General features: G+C 31.9%; 2 protein-coding genes across 3 annotated transcripts; one reads left to right on the top strand and one right to left on the bottom strand.

Moving 5' to 3' along the window:
• The first annotated feature begins 461 nt into the window (after positions 1–461).
• On the top strand, positions 462–1,768 carry LOC127083473 (ribonuclease 3-like protein 3). The gene is made up of 3 exons (XM_051023788.1): positions 462–1,017; positions 1,096–1,242; positions 1,402–1,768. Exons 1-3 carry the CDS (start codon positions 568–570, stop codon positions 1,690–1,692), a joined length of 888 nt encoding a protein of 295 aa, XP_050879745.1. The 5' UTR covers positions 462–567; the 3' UTR covers positions 1,693–1,768.
• A 12,070-nt stretch (positions 1,769–13,838) lies between these two features.
• LOC127083472 (uncharacterized) lies at positions 13,839–19,016 on the bottom strand. 2 transcript variants are annotated; one of them, XM_051023787.1, is made up of 10 exons: positions 18,878–19,016; positions 18,426–18,631; positions 18,074–18,182; positions 17,896–17,977; positions 17,685–17,770; positions 17,261–17,364; positions 16,998–17,128; positions 16,816–16,909; positions 15,688–15,743; positions 13,839–14,195 (listed from the first exon to the last, which is right to left on the bottom strand). In XM_051023787.1, exons 2-10 carry the CDS (start codon positions 18,468–18,470, stop codon positions 14,099–14,101), a joined length of 804 nt encoding a protein of 267 aa, XP_050879744.1. In that variant the 5' UTR covers positions 18,471–18,631; positions 18,878–19,016; the 3' UTR covers positions 13,839–14,098. The 2 variants fall into 2 exon arrangements, with proteins under 2 accessions (XP_050879744.1, XP_050879743.1); XM_051023786.1 differs by lacking the exon at positions 18,878–19,016 and adding an exon at positions 18,747–18,834.
• Positions 19,017–20,016: the final 1,000 nt, after the last annotated feature.

The raw sequence follows: 20,016 nt of genomic DNA, 5'->3' as shown, positions 1-20,016 counted from the left end.
TACTTATTTTCAAATTTGAGACTTTTTTTCTCAACAAGTAGAGACTAATGTCACAAGAAATGAATATGCAAAGGATTCAAATATTTTTAAAAAGAAATATTTTTAAATTCCAATAACATGAATAGCGTATAGCTAGCTGTTTAATGTTAAAAAAAAATAACCGTTGGCAAGAAAACGTAGTATATTAAATTATTATAATCAAAAATCTATTATGCATTGATACAAAGGAGTATATTTATTAAAAATATACTTTTTAATTGAATTACTTAAATAAAAACACAAAATATCTGATCCGATTGCACCGTTCCTTGGTAAACGGTTTAAAATGCAAAGAAATCTTTAAAAAAAAGGTGTAATTTGATATAATTGAAAAACAAATCTTGATAGTAACTACTTAAATATTTAACAGAAAAAAATAAAAATAAATTAATTGCCAACCTTATCCAACCCTAGCACCCATTGATAAGCTGATTCAACTTAATTTTAAAAGCTCAGCTTCATAATTTACAACAAACCTCACATATTCACCTAAGTTTTGATCTCTCTAGTTTCGTTTTCTTAGCACATATGGCAGCTCAAACTCACAGAGAGCAAGAAGAAACTCTTATGATCCAAACAAGTGCTCTCACCATTGAACACCAGGAAAAGAAAATCTCTCCAGAACAGAAAGAAGAAAAAGAAGACCCCTACAACAAGGATTCTCTTCCGCCGCTAGATGAAGTGGAAGCAATTATCAAATACAAATTTAAGAATGAACACTTATTAGAAGATGCTTTTACGCACAAAACTTGCGGTGCAGATAACGGATCATCATATAAGCGGTTAGAATATTTAGGTGATGCTGTTCTTAACTTGTTGATTGTGAAGGAACAATTTTTCTCTTATCCAAATTTGGAACCGGGAGTTTTGACTCAATTAAAATCAAAGAATGTTGACACGGAAAAACTCGCACGTGTGGCCATTAAACATGGCTTAGAGCGGTATCTGAGACACAAACGATCCGATCTTGAAGATGAAGTAAGTTCTCTACATTTTATTTTATACTTTAATTTATTTTTGAACTTAAATTAATTTTTTTTTTACAATTCGATACAGATTCAAAGATTCATAGAAAGAGTCAACGACTATTACTTACATTCCAATGGGCAGCTCTACGCACCTAAGGCTCTAGCAGATGTTGTTGAATCAACCATCGGTGCTATTTTTATTGATTCAGATTCATCTCTTGACGTTGTGTGGAAGGTACTCTTTCATTTTATATAAAATATATTATATTTTTTTAATTTATCAAAAAAGTATAATTTATTAAACTGTACAATGACATATCCTTTTTTTTTTTTTTGAACTAAAGTTTTATTTATTTGCATTCATTAATTGCGTTTTTATATTTTTTTTGGCAAGGTTGTGAGAAATTTGCTTGAACCTATAATCGAGCCAGATTCTGTTAAAAAAAATCCTGTCTCACAACTTATTGAAGTTTGTCACAAGAAAAATTTCAAATTAGAATTCGTAGACTTGTGGGAAAAATCTAGTAGCATTGAAGTCTTTATAAATGAGGAATTTGTTGGAAGTGGCACTAATGACTCTAAGAAAGACATTGCACGTTATAGAGCTGCTAAAAATGCTTTGGATAATATAGATAGGGGGTTAAATATAAGCACATCTACGATGGAAAATGCTATTGAAGATTGATATTTATGGTTGTGGTCGATTTGGTTGTCTTTTTTTTTGTGTTAATAAGTAGATGATTTTGTGTATCAAACATAAATTTTCTTTTTATGATACAATCTATGTAATAGTCTAAAATTAAATAATGGATTAGATCACGGACAATCTATTAGTATTTTCTTATAAACAAAGTGTATTTCCTACTGTAGAAAGCACCTTCCATATTAAGGTGTGATTGTATGTATGATTCTTTCCACCACGGTCATGCGACCATGATTATAAGTCAAGTAACGTGCAACCTATCACAACAGTTATTTTAAACAATTATTGTTGTATGTCTTAATCTATCACAATGGTTACTTTAAACAACAATTGTTGTATGTATTTTAATAAAATAAATAAAAATGCAGCAATAGAACAACAACAACAAGAACAAAAATAAGAGCAACAAGAACTTTAACAAGAACAAGAACAACAACAAGAACTTTAACAAAACAACAAGAAGAACAATACCAACAAGAAGAACAACAAGAACAAGAACAACAACAACAACAAGAACAACACACCACAACAAATAACGCTTTTTATGACAAAGTTTTCACCACGAACAATATAAAACCAGTGGTGTATGTAATTGGAGCGCCTTGTTTTATTTTTAAAAAAAATCAATATGTTTCTTCGGTTTTATGAAAAATCGATATAAATATATGCTCAGGGTTTGAGATTCGATTCTCAGTTCCTGCAATTTTATGTTTTATATGGAACCAAAAAGACGCATTAAAATCGAGATAAATATTCTCTAATTTTTTATTCTTTTACGAACCAAAAAGGCACATTTATTTTTTTTATAGATTTTATGTCGAATATGTTATCTCAGTTTTCAGTATAACCGCGATAAATACTCGTTATATTTTTTATTCACTCAGTGTCTACCTTATTCACTTATCGAGCTCTGACGAAAGAACACTTCTTCTCCAGCCAACGAAAGAACACTTCTTCTCCAACCAACGAAAGAACACTTATTATCTAATGAGCCCTAGCGAACCAAAAAACTCTCTCACTGTTATTCTCTGATATGTTATTATTGTTGTTGTTGCTTTGGTACATTACTGTTGTTCTTGTTATTCTCCATTATTGTTGTTCTTATAATTCTCTTTATATTTTTTATTCACTCAGCGTCTACTCCATTCACTTCCCGAGCCCTAGCGAAAGAACACTTCTTCTCTAGCCAACGAAAGAACACTTATTCTCCAAGGAGCCTAGCGAACGGAAAAACTCTCTCACCAATATTCTCCGGTATTTCTTTCATGTTGTCATAAAAATCGTTATTTGTTGTAGTGTCTCTTTCATGTGAAAGCATTTGCCAAGAAAAGCATTTGCTCAAGATAATGAAATCTCTCTAGGATGGATTGTAAGTATAAAAAAAAATTTCTCTTAGTTGGAACAAATAACTTATCACAAATTTGAAAATATATGTTATTCTCCAAGAATCCATTGTCAAACTCTTGATTTGTTTGAACAATTTATTTTATTATTTTGTGAAAACAATTTAAATATATAAAAAAAAAGTTTTTTCCCTCTGTTTTTAATAGAAACCGAGAGGTATGTGGCACTTGGGTTGAAACATATTTTATTTTATTTTTTTATCTAAAAAGAAATAGATTTTACCTCGGTTTTTAGTAAAAACCGAGGTAAGATATTTTGTTGAAACATATTTTATTGAGGTAAATATAAGTGTGTTTCTTCACCGTCCTTAAACAAATATTTACCGTCCATTTAATGAGTATCAACTCTTAAGACACTGTCATTATAGTGATTCTCGTGAAACCTAAAAACCTTATCATAAAAGCATTAGGAATATTAGTGAATCCACATGAAACTTAAACGTTGTGAAATCCTCTATGTTTAATTAAAGTATTGTATCAATGTGATAGATTGCAAGATTAGAAAAAAATCAGATTGTTAGTATGTGGTTGGTGAGAGTACTGTATTTACTTTGCAGGTGATGGATTGGATGTTCATAAAATTATTTGGGGTTCAAGGTTTGTCACTACAAGGAAATTGGCAAGTTGTGACGGTTAGTTTTGGCAGGCTACGTTAGTTTGAACCACCACAAATTTCTATTAATCTATTAATCTGAGATGGCGTAACTCCAAGTCTCATGCAACGAACATATTCAGGATGTTCTTTTTCAAAGGCTTTCTGAAATGCCTCATTTTCATACATAGAGTCCTTAATTATAGCTTGTAATTTTTCCTAATCATGCAAAAGAGCAAATTGAGCAAGCAACATTGAGCAAGCAATATGATTCTCTTACACTAACTACTACAAATCATTGTATATATACATTTCAAGCATAATAGAATCATGTTCATATTAGTTTCAAACATAATCACAATTATCAAATTAATTTAATCAGTTTTCAGACATATTCTCCTCACCTCTAAGAGATGCCAAAAGGTCCGATATTTTCTCAAACCTTAAGGAGACTAACAAATATTTCAAAAGAATTAACTTGCACTTACATTATTGTTGTATGCATCTTCATTGACAAAAGACCCGTCATATTTTTTATGAGAAACAACATACATTTCTCCTATGATGTATTGTCGTCCAGCTCTCAGTTATTACAAATAAGCAAAAATATTAATTATTTGTACTATTATGCATACAATCAACAATATATTGATTTAGAAATACCAACTCATATTGCTTCCTTGCAAGCGACTTAGATTTGAGTGTATGTGGATTCTTCAATTTTCCTCTATTTTGGGCTCTCTTTTTTTGCTATTTTCTACATTGGTAATAAATAAAAACATGTGTTATAGATAGAGATAAGATACAATGCATTACTTATATATTAAGAATACAATTATACGAGTAAAATACTAATATTATCTATGTTTCTTCTTTCCGCCTATATTGACCAAAAATAGCCCAATCGTTTTCGTAAATGCGATAATTTGCAAGATTTTCCTCCAATGTGAGATCCCATCTATAAAATTTATGAAACAAATGATGTTGGTCATCCCTCCATTTCTTTGCAGCAGAAGCAAGTATGAAATCTTTGTCACGCCCATCATCAACAACAAAATGAAGCTAACCATAAAAATAAAAAATTAATTGAAAAAATAAATAATAATCATCATGAAATTAATTATAAAAATATGTAGTTGTTTATTAATGATACCTTTATCTTTGCATCATAAAACTTTGTTTTTTTATCCGTTGGAATTGCCTTCCAATTTTCGAACACAATGGACAAGTCTTTAAACATTCTAATAATTCTACCTGAATACCCAGCTAACAAACGAGAAGTTGATCCTACTGCACGATGTTTGTTATCCCATTCAAGTATTATTCATGTTCCATCAGACTCTATTTTCACAACCATTTCTTACACACATAAACGTGTGTTTGAAATATGATCCTCCTCATCTATCACAAAAAAGTAAACAAAATAATGTCATAACTCAACTATGTAAAAAATTTAAATCATTTAAAGATATTGTAATCTTAAATTACTTACTAATGGCATTTACATCCCAATACTCAGAACTAGGCACTTGAACAACGTTTTCGTTCTCATCTTCTACCAAAACATCTTCAGCCTCATCTTTTACCACATCATCTTCCGAGTGAGGGGATAGAATTTCATGGTGAGGAAATGTCTCAGAAGAAAGTGACGATTCTGCAGTTTGGATTGGCAAAGGGGTTATTGTAGTTTAGATGGGCTGAGAGATTATTGAAGCTTGGATTGATGGGGGGTTATTGTTGTTTGGATTGGCTGAGGGGAATTTGGCTTTTGGATTGGCCAAGGGGGATTTGTAGTTTGGATTAGAGGCGGGGTTATTGATGATTTTGAATTTGTCGTTGAACGTACGCGCTTCTTGTTTACTTCAAGCTCTCTAGGTTGCACAAACCTCGGACGACCCTTCACAGACTAAATAAAAGGCATCGGTGAATATCAGTCAACAATCAATACAATTAATTTGTATAGAGTAGTATTGAGAATTTATTACTAACCGATGATGGTTTTGGAGAAGACGGAGATGATTTGTAAAAGGATTGAGAGAGTTTAGTAAGATTGAGAGCCTACATATTTTTCCGATTCTCTTCAATTATTTTGTGGCGAATATCCTCATATGATAAATTCATTATTTCACAATAGATTTCAACCGCAAGTATAAGTGATAAACAAGTCAGTACACTAAAAGATAAATTATGACTACAAATGGAATAAATATAACATAAACACAAAGAGCAACATAAATTATGACTACAAATTTAATAAACATAACATAAACACAATAAATTATAAGATAAACTATGCAATAAAACATAGAGTAACAATGTTATATGTTGGTACTTCATTTTTATAACGATGAATCAACATAAAAAAAAATAAGAATCTCATACATTAATTAGGGATAAGCAAAAAAAAAACATAAGTCTCACACAAGTTACAAACAAGTTAGACTTCTTATCAATAAAAAACTATATCTTAATTATTGTCATCAATTGCCACTGAAGTTCCAGGATCATCATTAGAAAAAAATTCCAAATTTTGTGATGGATATGGCTCAATGGATGTCATAATTTCATCATTTTCACCCATGTCATAGAAGTCTTTTGGCTTCAAATGAACAGGTATGCTCCATCCTTGTTCACTCTCATCATCCACATAAAAAACCATCTGAGCTTCTAACGCTTGAATGTATGGCTCATTATCTTCATGTTCCCCAACATGTAGTAGTCTTGCAAAGTTTATAGAGGTAAACTCCAACTTATCTATCTTAATACCTTTTGGGTTTGTGGTATTAGACCATTCACATTTAAACATGGGTAGTGTGAAGGCATCATAGGAAAGCATAATAATGTCTATCAACCTTCCATAGTAAGGGACCCCTCCAAATATCCTTTGGGTATCATTATTGCTTGAATAAGTGTGTCCCAAACATGTCAAAAACTCCATTGTTTTGAATTTTTAAAGGTTCGTCTCGTTCCAACGTTCGAAACTTGAACCCATTGATATTGAATGCGATAAACCTTTTAATTTTATCAAAAGGGCCATGAGTAAGACTAATGAGAACGTCTTTATCTGGTCCATCAATGTTGTCAATATTCTTGCAAATCTATACACGATACAACATCCAATTATTGTTATTATCAAAAACCAATTCAATACAAACATCTATTTTTGTACGAAAATTCACACGATTGCGGAACCAATGCGCAAACTCTCTACGAACCTTCTTGTCTATCTCAGCATCACTTCTTTGACCGCGCCTTATTTGGTTCTAACTTCTTGTCTATCTCAGCATCACTTCTTTGACCGCGCCTTATTTGGTTCTAAGTAAAACTTTGGAACTGCCTATTTGGTTATTCGAATTAATGTGTTATTTCTTTACATTCATTAGTTATGTTTTATCATTTTTTGAACAGGTTGCAAAAAAATTACTGGAACCCATAATTGAGCCGGAATCTGTTAAAAAACATTCTGTCTCACAGCTTATTGAAGTTTGTTATAAGAAAAAAATTGAATTACAATTTGTAGACATGTGGGAAGAATCCCTCAATGTTATGTGGAAGGTACTCACTCATTTTTGCATCTATGCTTATATTCAATTTTCATGACAAACACTTTAGATTTTCACTTCACCCTGTCTAATCCATTAAACATTCAAAATTATTGCTTGTTTTTTATAAAAGAAATTCTTCATGATAATAATACTATTTTAATTCCTCACGTTGATTTTTATTAACTTTGCATCTGCAAGTTGTATGTCATAAACCATTCATTTCCTCTTATTAAATTTAAAATATGAATTTTATTCACAACTATACAAGTAGAAAACACAGGTATTTAACCTTTTAATTTGGAAAGCCGCACAAGAGTTCATGGATCAGTTAAGATTGTTAGAAGGTGAAAGCTATTTGATTTAAACTTGCAGGTAATCCAATTTTGATATGAGTTAAATATTGAAGCTGATAAGTACAAAACTTTAGAGTTAGTAATTATTAAAAAAAATAAGAAAATTAACACACTATCTAGAAAGAAGATAACCAAAACCTATCATGTGACTTTTTAATTAACAAATTTAATTTTGATCATTTACTCAAATCTAATAATCAATATTGTATCATCTCATGTCTCACTAATTAATATTTCATTTGCTATTATATCGGTAGACTAACTCCTGCTCATCCCGTCCAAATAAGAAAGTGTCTATCTTCATAACTTAATGAATGTGAGGACCTATCTGGACTTCCTTCAAACACTACTACATATTTGGTCAATAATAGCGCATAGCGCATATTTAATACCGCTTATTTATAAAATGCTATTAAATATATTGCTCCAAGATCTATAATAACGCTTTTGTCTCGGGCGCTATTGTATGTTATAATATATTTAAAATTGCTTGGACTTATATTAGCGCTTTGTTAAAATAGCTATTATAGGCTGAACAAAATAAAATGGATAAAAAGTAGTTTAGACCTATAATAGCGCTTTATCAACAACGCTATCATACACAGAGATAAACAAAATATTTAAAATGAAATTTTTGTATGTGAATCAGATTCTAACCCGAAACCTTCACTACTTAAATTTATTTTGTATCTATAATAGCGGTCTACCAAAAGCCCTATCTTTATAGAGATAATTATAATTAAAAAGAAAACAAAAACTTTTGCATTTATACAGTAACATGACTCAAACTCCCAACATCAACTTACTAATTCTTCGCTGGCTATTTCACACATTTGATAATATTATTGAAACACATAATAATAATAATAATAAAACGAGAACGCTATTACAGGGAATAAAACAAAGTTGTTTTTATCTTTTATGAAAAGAAATTAAATATGCCACACGTTCTTTTTATCTGTGGTTTTCGACAAAAACAAAGTTATGCTATGTTGACAACAATTCAGTCCCAAATTATAGAAGAAATCTCAATTTTCTTCTTTCAATCGAATCCTTACTTTGTTTTGTGTCAAACCCTAAAGATTAACTTAGCTGTGTGATCTCCTTCAAACCCTAAAATACCTTGGATTTATTGAGTGACCTACTCTTAATCCTTCATTTAGAAATCTACAGTTTTGCTAGAATGTCATCGGAATAAGAAGAACACTCTACATCTTTCACTTCATATCTCTTTGTCTCCTTCAAAGCTCCGGAATAACCATTTTGAAGAAAAGCACGGGTATTTTTCAAAAGCTTAAGCATACTAGAATTGCTGTTTTTTGTTCTTATAATTATATGGATGTTAGTTGTTAGATTAAATGTCACATAGAAATAAGATGTTAATTATTCAAAATGACCATGATCTTGTTTTATTGATGTAGCTTGAGAAAGAGAGTTTGTGATTAGGTTAGGATCATTTACTAATTTATAGTAGCTTTGAAACTAGTTGGTGCCGGAAGTTGAATCAGAACCGTAGTTGGTGAAATTTGTGTTAACGACATTGTTGTTTTCTACCAGACGGTTAAATTATCCACCATGGCAACCGACGGTGCTGTAAGATGAACCGGAACGGATTGACTCCACCGAATCTAGGGGATCCATAACAGTTAATAAGAAATAGTTTTTACTTATCAATTTCAAATGAATCAAATCGTTTATAATTTGATGAAATTTTCCTACTATATTGAAAATCCATTGTTACTGCATTCTACTGGTACCTGCATTGAAGGGGTGTTAGAGATTGAAAATTCATTGTTACTGCATTCTACTGCTAGCTGCATTGAAGGGGTGTTAGAGATTGAAAATTCATTGTTACTGCATTCTACTGCTAGCTGCATTGAGGAGGGTGTGTGTTAGATAATCGATAACTAATGTGCTCTACTGCTACCAGCATCAATATTTATAAATAAAAAAAGTCTAATACCCCGAAAACGGTCACGACAAAATTGTATCGGAAGGAGTCTATACCGATACCATTATTCATTATTTTATGATAAAATATAAATTATGATCAATTCACATTGTGCTAACTACACCTATATTGACCAAAATCGAAAAAGTTTTTATACGACTGCGACCGATATTTTAAACCTTGGCAGTATTACTGTTTGTTTCCATTTTATTCGCGTAGACTACCCATAAGTTATATTACAATTATTGCTACCGATAGAAATTATATATATATCGCAATGGAATCATCATTAAACAATTATTAAAATTCTAGCATCTCATGACATTTAGTCTCAAACTCCAACATAAATAGCGTAGTTAGTAAAACAAGTGTCCCCAACCCGATGTTACATTATCAGAGCAAGACACCCCTAATCAAAAAGATAAACTAAAGAAGTATTCCAAGAGGCAGCTTCCACTTATTTCAGTGAGATCTACTCTTGAGTATTTGCACGATACTCATATAAAGGCAACATTGAAACAGAATGAGTGAGAAATACATTCAAATAATAAACGGCGCATAAACAAGCAGAGTAGATTAAATACAATACAGTTCAACATAATCCAGTATGCATCACAACACGTGTATGCAAGTTTCACTCACTTCACAACAATACACAATCAATATGCAAATGTGACTCTCAACAACATCAACAGACTCATATGCATGCGGTACCGGTCTCAACAATGGTTCCAATTACGAATCGGGTCTCAATCAACTGCGAACCCATGGGCTTCACTAAGCAAACTTTGAGCCACACACAGAGCCCCAAGCCACAACATCAAGCTTGAGACAATTACCGGTCACCAACATCGAAATATGTAGTCACTCAGTTCTTAGCCATAAGTGTTCTGGTAAATCTTGACAAAAATCTAGGCTTTCTCCTTATTTAAAATGGTAGCCTCTATCTCCGGTGTCAATAAATCAAGCAAAGTTGAAGTTTCTACAACTTCGGAGGTTGCAAGCATAGAATCAACTGTGCGATGTGTCCTGCATCTTCTTTAGAAAGAAGAGAATCAAAAGGAGAGAATCGAACAAAGACTCCATAGTGTAAGCTCCATCATCCAGGGAACCTCTCAAAGACCCCTCTCAATCAGAATTATCATATATATATATATATATATATATATATATATATATATATATATATATATATATATATATATATATATATATATATATATATATATATATATATATATATGGGATTCAACTTATTCCAAGAGTAACTTTTTTAACTTACTCCAAATCATAGCCTTTAAATTAGATTTAATCGAATGGCTAATTAAGTAAAATGTTAATTTAACTCTTATATTAGATTTAATTTAAAGACTATGATTTGAAGTAAGTTAGAAAAGTCCCCTCTTTAGCCGATTGATTAATGACTAAGTAGAGAGGATTTGAACTAGAAGATATATCTTCCCTATAACTAAACAGGGGAATCATTGCTCGCATAATTTTTAGACAGATTTATTGAACTATTATTCGCATCGACCATGGTAAAGAAAATGTTGAGGATATGAAAAAACTTAGGGTGAGAAGGGTATCAGGGAGAAGTAAAGCCAAAAAGGTGGAAGTCAAGTAAGAAGTAGGAGGTTTTGTTTAAGGAATAGCAAGCATTCTGAGAAATACTCCTGGAGAAGAAAAAGGAAAGACACTCTAAAATGAAAATTGATTTTTAAAGATAGCGAAAAGTTTTCCCAAAGTTCGAAAGCCCTTATATATAGAAGAGGGAAATCAACGGATCAGATTAGTGGGAGCAAGAAGCTACAAATCAACGGTTGGATTTCACCTAAAAAAATATAACCGAACTCAAGTGCACTCGAACGCCCTAGAAGGAAGCGTCATACTCTAAGCTAGTAACCTAAAACCATGCGTCTGGAAAAACCGGCGAAACGTTTCAATGATGGGAGAGAATTTAATGTGTTTAGCACCCACTACTTTTGTAACTAAGTCATGCAGGCAATGAAGACATCCCGACTAGTTCACGTCCGACAAGCCTTGGGGGCAATTGTTCTGGGACGATCAAAGACCCAATACAAGGTCCAACCAAACACAAGCTCAATCATGATTATCCAACATATAAAATCACCACACATGAGATTTAAGTTACACTTTCTGATCTCCAATTTGCATTATACTTATATTGGACTTCGTAACTTACTTGAACGTTAGAGTGATAACCTTACAAATCCATTATGCATCATCGTTATGAAGATCAACACCACTGATTCAAAGTCCTACGTCATCGATCAACACCAATTTTGATTCCACTAACTAATCAACTTTGAATATGTATGTAAGATCACAATGCATTACGTATACATTAAACTAACTGCAAATATTTATGATAGGATTTCCGAGGATGGAATATATTAAGTGTTCAACATTAATCATCCTAAAGACAATTAAACAGTCAACTTGCAAACAATAGAGTGTTCATGCATAAGATGGATGTTGTCATGGATTCTTTGTTATCATGTTGTGACATGTTAGAATGACATAGTTGAAAGTCCGATGAATTCCATTCCTGACTTTTACATCATAGTTTGCTTTTACATCAGAGTCTGCCCCTGCTACTACATCATAGTCTGCCTTTGCATCATTGATTGTCTCTCCGTCATTCTCTGTCTCTATATCATTACATGCCCCTGCTACTAAAGTCCATGTTGCTGGTGCTACTATATCACAATCTACCCCTACTACTGCATCCAAATCTGCAAAATCTAAGTCTACCAAAGTTGCACCAAGAACTGCATCTCAACCAAATCGAACCATAGTATTTAAGCCTTTAAGACAAAAAAAGTTGACTTTGTTCAAGGAGATTGGAACTTTAAGAATGGAGATATGGTCCAAGATGCAAACAAGGAGGTAAGATCTTAGACTCTTACATTTTTTAAGCTATTTTGTGGTCAACTGAGTGTGATCTTTAAATGTTGTAACATTGTTTAGGATATTTACATTTTGATGTTTTAAATTTTGAATGCTATGACATTATTAAGGTGTTTTTGGAAGATTTTGATATATACAACTTGTTTCAATAAATATTTTATATTATAATCAAAACATCACATTTACATGAACAAAACACATTGACTTGAACACCAAAGATTTCAACTTAAATCAAATTGATAATCTCTATTAAATACAATCTCACTTAAGATTGTCAATGACACAACTTGTAGCTAAGAACAAACAGGCAAAAACAACAACTTTCAGCATAAAATTTGTTGATCTTTTTTCATTCACCATCTTTGCAATTTTCATTTTCATTTGAAACTTGAATGGTAAGATCTAGGGCATTGATTTAGTGATTTAGTGATTTTGAAGAATGACTACAGTTAAAATCTGTAAATTACAAGAACAGAATGTGGAGTCTTTGTTTTGTCAATTAGTAATTTTTTAGGTTTTCAAAATTTTGTGGCAGATTATTGTTATGAGAAAGAAGATGATGGATCATCTGCCTAATTGTCAAGAAAAGATGTGTTGGTATTGTGCAAACGGTCACATAAGACTGAAAAATTACACGTTAGTATTTATGTATGTAACAGGGATTCTGTTTTGGTCAACGTAACAAAGAGGACGAGAATGTCACAAAAGTCAAACATAAAGAATGATGAGATGCATATGGAGTAAAGAATATAATCTCAAATTTAGAAAGGAGATTTAGTTAAGCTATTTCATATCATATTAATTGGATGCATATTCAAAGTTTAATTATTGTCAGTATATCCTCTTTAGAATCTTTTTTAAAAAATCTCTCACTTCCCTAATCCTTCAATGAATGAAACAGATGCATATTTAAAGTTAAATTATTCTCAGGATATCTTTAAAATCTTTCTTCAAAAGTTCTCTCATTTTCCTAATCCTTCGATGAATCATATTATGACAAAAAAAATGTTTCAAAAAGAATCTCACTTTAAGGTTCTAATGTAATTTGTTGTTGTTTTCAATCCCTATAATGATATTATACAAGCCATTCAAGTTATTATTTTCTCTTTCGCATAATAAAAATAAATTAGTAAGATTATTATTTATCATTACTAAAGATATAGACGGTGAATTTTATGGAGAATCAAAGTGAAGTTAAGTTAATTACACAATAGCTTTCAGCATAGCCATCATACTCACAAGTAAAGTTTTGCATTAACACTAACTTACTCCATTCAAAGTATTCGGATAAAAGAAAAAGATACAACTGGAAATCTATTTTGCAGAATAATCAATATCTACCTGCTTCTTCAATAAGCTTTCAATCTCGGATCCAAAGATTTAGAATGCTATCAGAATTAGTAACAATGTTACGAGGTCTACATAAGTTTATGTTGTTATAATCAAGCAAACAGTGACAGCAAAGTATTGACTAAGCACCCTTCTCAATTCACACTAAACATTCTAACCAAAAATTAATGTATTATTAACAATTTGAGCTTCATAACCATTAAGTCATTGTGAAGATTGAACTTTGTATCACACCCAACCATTGTGACGCAAAAGGGCATAAGCTAATCATCATCCTCTTGATCAAAATCCCTAACCTTCACATCTGCATCTTCTCCATACTGAATGCAGTTGTCAATTTGACCCAGCACGTATTCTATACTGTAAATGAGAAGAATCCAACTTTAAGTACAAGGCGAAAATTGCTTTTTGGGGGGCTAGGTACAGAAACAGAGGTCATAAAAAGAATGACAGAAGATCTAAAATACGAAATAGACACGAAAGTAATGCAGGTTTTAAAGACAAATAGTTAAGAGCCCCGTGATCAAAACAATATACCCAAAATGTGTTTATCTAATTAAAACTAGAAAATTATCAGGAGTCTATAGCATAACTTTAAAATTTTAACTTAAAGCCAAACTCAATCAGCTTGTAAGATAGAACTACCCAAGCCTTATAACTTGTGAGCACAAGTTAGCCATATCTACAAGCTATGTGAGTATGCAAGATCCCAACAAACCCCTGCACTCATTTCAAGGTTTGTTTGGTTGGAGGGGAGTAAAGGGGAGGGTAGGTGAAGGCTTATTTTATGTTTTAGTTGTTAGGTTCAATTTTTTTTGGAGGGGAGGGAGGGAAAGGATGGAATAAAATTCATCCAATGCCAATTTTGTCACCCCTCCAAAATGAGGGGATTTGGAGGGGAGAGAAGAATGACTTAAATAGCCTAATAATTAATGAGATCTTAAATATTTTAAGGATAAAAAAGGTAATGTTATACATTCCCATTAAAATCCCTCCCCTTCCCTCGTTGAACTAAACACAGTTTTTTAAAAAAAAATTAGTATAGAAAAGGTAATTTTATACATTCTCTTTATTAAAACTCCTCCCCTCACCTCGTTGAACAAACACACGGCTTTTTAAAACCGTTCACCTCCCCTTCCCTCTCTTCCCTCTTGGTCGAACCAAATAGACCCTTAAGTGTGGAAAAATGCATGTGGCCCAATAACAAAAATCTTAACATGCCCTCTTATGCTCATGGTTGACCATATGAAGCATGAACAAATTTAGGCTTTACAACCCCCTTCACGCCCAAAAGCATGAAAAAATTTAGGGTGGCCCATTAACAAATTTAGGTTAGGCTCAAATACACGTGACCCATTAACAAATTTAGGTTAGGCTCTGACATACTAGAGCCATATCTCTAAGCCATGTGAGATCTCAACAGATACTATCGAGGCAGAGATGGAGTAACATGTTTTACTCAAACAGCCAAAGTACTAAACTACAAGGAAATGTAGCTTCGACAACTATTAATTCCTGAGCACAACATAGAATTAGTTTCATATACCAAATTACTTTGAAAGAATGGTGACAAAGACAAACAGATCAGTCATCTTTTCTTGGGCATTGAAAACATTCATAACCAAGAGTTTCGGGTAGCTTTGAAAATGCAATCTACAAGAACCATAATTTCTGTTCAACTTAATTTATGCCATGCTTTTTCATAAAAACAATTTACAACAGTTTATACCACTCAATATATGTACAGTCAACTAGAGCAAGAGCACATACCTTATATATATTAAGGATATAAAACATCATTCAAAAAAACAAACAGGAAGAAAAGTTAAAAGCAGGACAAATTTGTGTGTACCTTTTATCTTTCCTCAAGTCCAGTGGTATAAAACTCACCATGCTATAACTACTCACCTGATACACAAGGAATGAATAAATAAATAAACAAGCTGATGGAATTGAAAACAAAGTATTCCGTAACCTATACAATATCTAGGAAGCTTCAGTGGCAAGAGAATAATCAGAAATTTCTGTTCCAAAATTGAAGTGATATGGGAATGAGTTGAAATAGAACCATAAGTCCTTTCTAAGACTTGGAATGGTCAAATGATAAAACTTCAGATTTTATAAAATCCTTTCGATTTGTACTATCAATTCGGTATTGCATTCAACATTAAAGCTCATCAATGTACAAAAGTTTGTGGTTGGTATTAAGTCTTAATCAAGGTCTTAGGTAGTTGGTGTTGAAAACTGTATGTTGAAAGATGTAACTACAGCCTACATGTTTTCTAAGACTTGGGAATGAGTTGAAATAGAACCATAAGTCCTTTCTAAGACTTGGAATGGTCAAATGATAAAACTTCAGATTTTATAAAATCCTTTCGATTTGTACTATCAATTCGGTATTGCATTCAACATTAAAGCTCATCAATGTACAAAAGTTTGTGGTTGGTATTAAGTCTTAATCAAGGTCTTAGGTAGTTGGTGTTGAAAACTGTATGTTGAAAGATGTAACTACAGCCTACATGTTTTCTAAGACACTCATCTAGGTCGTGCAGCCTGATTTTCTTATCAGAACTTTGTCTTGAGTAAACTCCCCAATATCATTCACATGGAAATGAATTTTTCAGAGTCTAACTAAGAGAATATATCGAGCAAAGAGAAAAAGCTGTTGTGAAACATGAATCAGAGTATTTGAATGTTAATTTTTTGAATTGGATTGTCTTGCTTTTTCTAAATAAAAATCAATTCAAATAATGAATAGACCATTGTCTATAAAAATCAACTTGATTTCCGTCCAAAATAATTCTAATGAAATTGTTATTTGAGTTTCCTAGTATCTTACAGTCCACAACATCTCAGCACCTATACAACATAACTGTTAATTGCTAGTCAATGGTTTGCCAATGAAAGCCCGCAAAATGAATGCATACTTTAAATATTAATGACAGTGTGATATATTCTTAAAATAATCTAGGTTACTCACAAGGTCAATCAAAGCTTTGTTCAACTTTGCATACTTAGGAGCCATCTGTTGATTCAATGCAGACAGTAAAAATTGGGGTTCTGGATCCAAGAAACTAAGAGCAAAATAATACATATATTAGAATTTGAATAAATAAAGCAGTGGAAACAAAATAGTGAAAGAAATTAAGCGACGGTAATTACTCGTCAAGATCCTTTTTGTTTGTCACAAGGTCCATTTTTGAGAGGATATTGACATGAGGTAGTTCAAGTTGAACCATTGCAGAAAGGGAAGCCATGCATCCACTTATAAATTTGGTCACATCTACCATGAACTGTAATATTTTAAAATTATTAGTCTTAAATATAACAAGACAATGATAATGGGAAGTCTAAGGGGACATGGGCGAGTCAATAGTTTAAAAGGGAGTATGATTTAAGCAAAAGTTGCAAAAACTATCACCAACCTGTGAATCAAGCAAGTACACAACACAGACATTAAAATTTCTCCGTTTCAAATGTTCAACAAAATTCCGGAATACTGGCACATGTGAATAAAGTTCTATCTGACCTGCAAAACATTACAAGGATAAGTTGATCAATCACATTTTGCCAAGCTAGTTGCAACTAAAAAACTTAATGATCAATTTTAATACAATTAACTTGAGGCTACATAAATTGGTCGTGGATTCTAAAAGGACAAATATTACAATAACCGATAGTTGAATTATGCTACCAATTCAGTTTTCGTAGCCTTGCATATTCATGCAACTGTGATTTATACAACATTATCACCTCAAAGTCACAAAAATCACATAATTGTAATCTTTGGATACCAGTAAATAAAACTATAAATAAAGTACAAATAACTAGAGAAGGAAGCATGAATACCAGGGCAGTCAAAAACCAAGTACTCATCATCTAAATAATTGTCCAGCTCCTCGTCGAGCCAATCATTGAGGTTATCTTCAAGATGTCTAAAAAAATTCTTAAGGCAACAAAATTTCAACAGCATAAGAAACTAAGAAAGTACATAAAACTGTCGTCAATTTAATTAAAGAAAGGCAGCAGAATTTTTTTAAGAAAACAAATGAAAGGATACTCCATGCAGTATACAAGGCCACCATTAGGACCTAATCCAAGCTCCTCCATAACATCATCCAGAGATATGAGTTCCCTTACATCTACAAGCATTTAAACCCAAAATAGTAAAGCCCCACGAAACAAGAAACATGAAGTAACAGAAGAAGAAGCCACACAACACAACGCATTCTGCTTACCCATTGCAACGGGATAGTCAAAATTTTCAGCAGCAGGATCAAGGTTCACAATATGTATTGATCGACGTACAGTTTCACAGTGTTGATACAAACTTGAGCAATATGTAGACTAATCAACAAAGAAAAACACACACATTAATAACTATCTCAACATTTATTTCAGGGAAGAGAATAGTATGATAATATTATTGCAAACACGTCAAGGTCTTGTTTGAATAAAACATCTTAATTAAGCGCTTCTAGCATAAGGGCTTATGAATAAGCTATATCTAAAATAGGTTAATCCAAACAAACCTCAAGTACATAATACATAAAAAATTTACAACAAAGCAAATACAATAAAATAAACTACCTTGCCACTACCAGCAGGACCAATAACAAGCTGTGCATAACCCATTGAAATTGCAATAAGTTTCTTCCCCGAACTCAGGAAGTGGTGCAAAGATAACTGAGGGCTCGAAAAGAAGCAAGAACTGCAACAGCAATGTATGCAGAAGCCCAGACGACGATGGCGAAAATCAAATTCACAAAATAACTGTGGCCCATAAACAACCGGACCTAAATATCATCAAAATGTCAAACTAGGTTATTTTCACATCAAAATAGAGAGAAAGCAACTAAATAATGTAACAGAAACGCAAAAAACATGGTATTGAATTTCCAAAAAAATTACTTGTTGACGATGAGATTGAATAAGCTAGGATCAAATGCAAGAAAGAGGGAATAATGATGATAATATGATATAGGAAAAATGAAAAATGAAAAATGAAAAATGAAAAATGATTAGGGTTTTTGACTTCCAACCTCTAGCTTGAAGGAGAAGTTCAACGCAGACGGAAGCCGAGTAGACGAGAACGTGAGATACTAGTATAAAAGATACTCTACCCTATATTGTTTTTTATTTGATGAAATTTATTATTATTTTTTGTGAAGAGGAAATACCCTAATTGATATTATGGGTTTTTTAATATGTTTTTAAATACAAAACCTCTCTGCCATATTTTCGAAAAAAAAAATTATTTTCAAATATTTATATAATAGGACTCAACAATATTATATGATTTAATGAAAATATTCTTTAATTTGTAAAAAAATGTCAACAAAAAAAAAACAGTAAAGATATGTAATGTTTTGTGAAGTTAGTTTAAATGTGTTCGAAAGTTTTGAGCAAGTGAACGTTTTGTGAAGTTAGTTTAAATGTGTTCGAAAGTTTTGAGCAAGTGAAGAAAAATCATCTTCCATTCCTACATGTTATGTGTGATCAATGTGACATTTTAAAAATTAAAATCGATGATCTTCAAGACATACTTGATAAATTCACTAAAGGGATAGACAACTCAAATCTTTTGTTCGGTAACCAAAAAGCGACTTACAATAAAGTTGGTCTTGGTTATGCACCCAAAAACAATAGTAAAATTATTAGCAATATTTGCAATGTCCAATAAACATCTAAATGAAATACATTAAAATGCAACTGTTGTAATAAACACGAACATATTATCATGTTTTGTTTTATCAAAAATAGTCATGAGAGCAAAGAAGGACATCATCCTTCATACTTTTATAAAGAGCATTGTGAATGTAAAAATAGATAGATGTATGCTCATAATATATATTTCACTAACATCAACGGACCCAAAAAAGATATGGATATCAAAAGTACAAAAGTCAAGTTGTGGTGCAGATGATGATATCGATAGTCGCTCTTCAAGTGATGCAACTGAAGAAATAAATATGTTATTTTGTTCCACTCCTATGAGAGAAGAACTCTCTTTGAATAATAACAGCAAGATAAAATCATTGAACATTTTATTTTTTGTAAGATCCTTAATCCTACCCTTTAGTTGTTCTAATTAGTTAAAGCTTTATTGCATAAGTTACTTAGTATTAACTAAATTGTGTAACAAAGATAATAGAGTATGTTTAATTCCTCTATATGCATG

Source organism: Lathyrus oleraceus, chromosome 5 (genome assembly GCF_024323335.1).
Source record: "Lathyrus oleraceus cultivar Zhongwan6 chromosome 5, CAAS_Psat_ZW6_1.0, whole genome shotgun sequence".
In the NCBI taxonomy this organism is placed as follows: Eukaryota; Viridiplantae; Streptophyta; class Magnoliopsida; order Fabales; family Fabaceae; genus Lathyrus; species Lathyrus oleraceus.
This window is presented reverse-complemented; position numbering and strand designations above follow the sequence as displayed.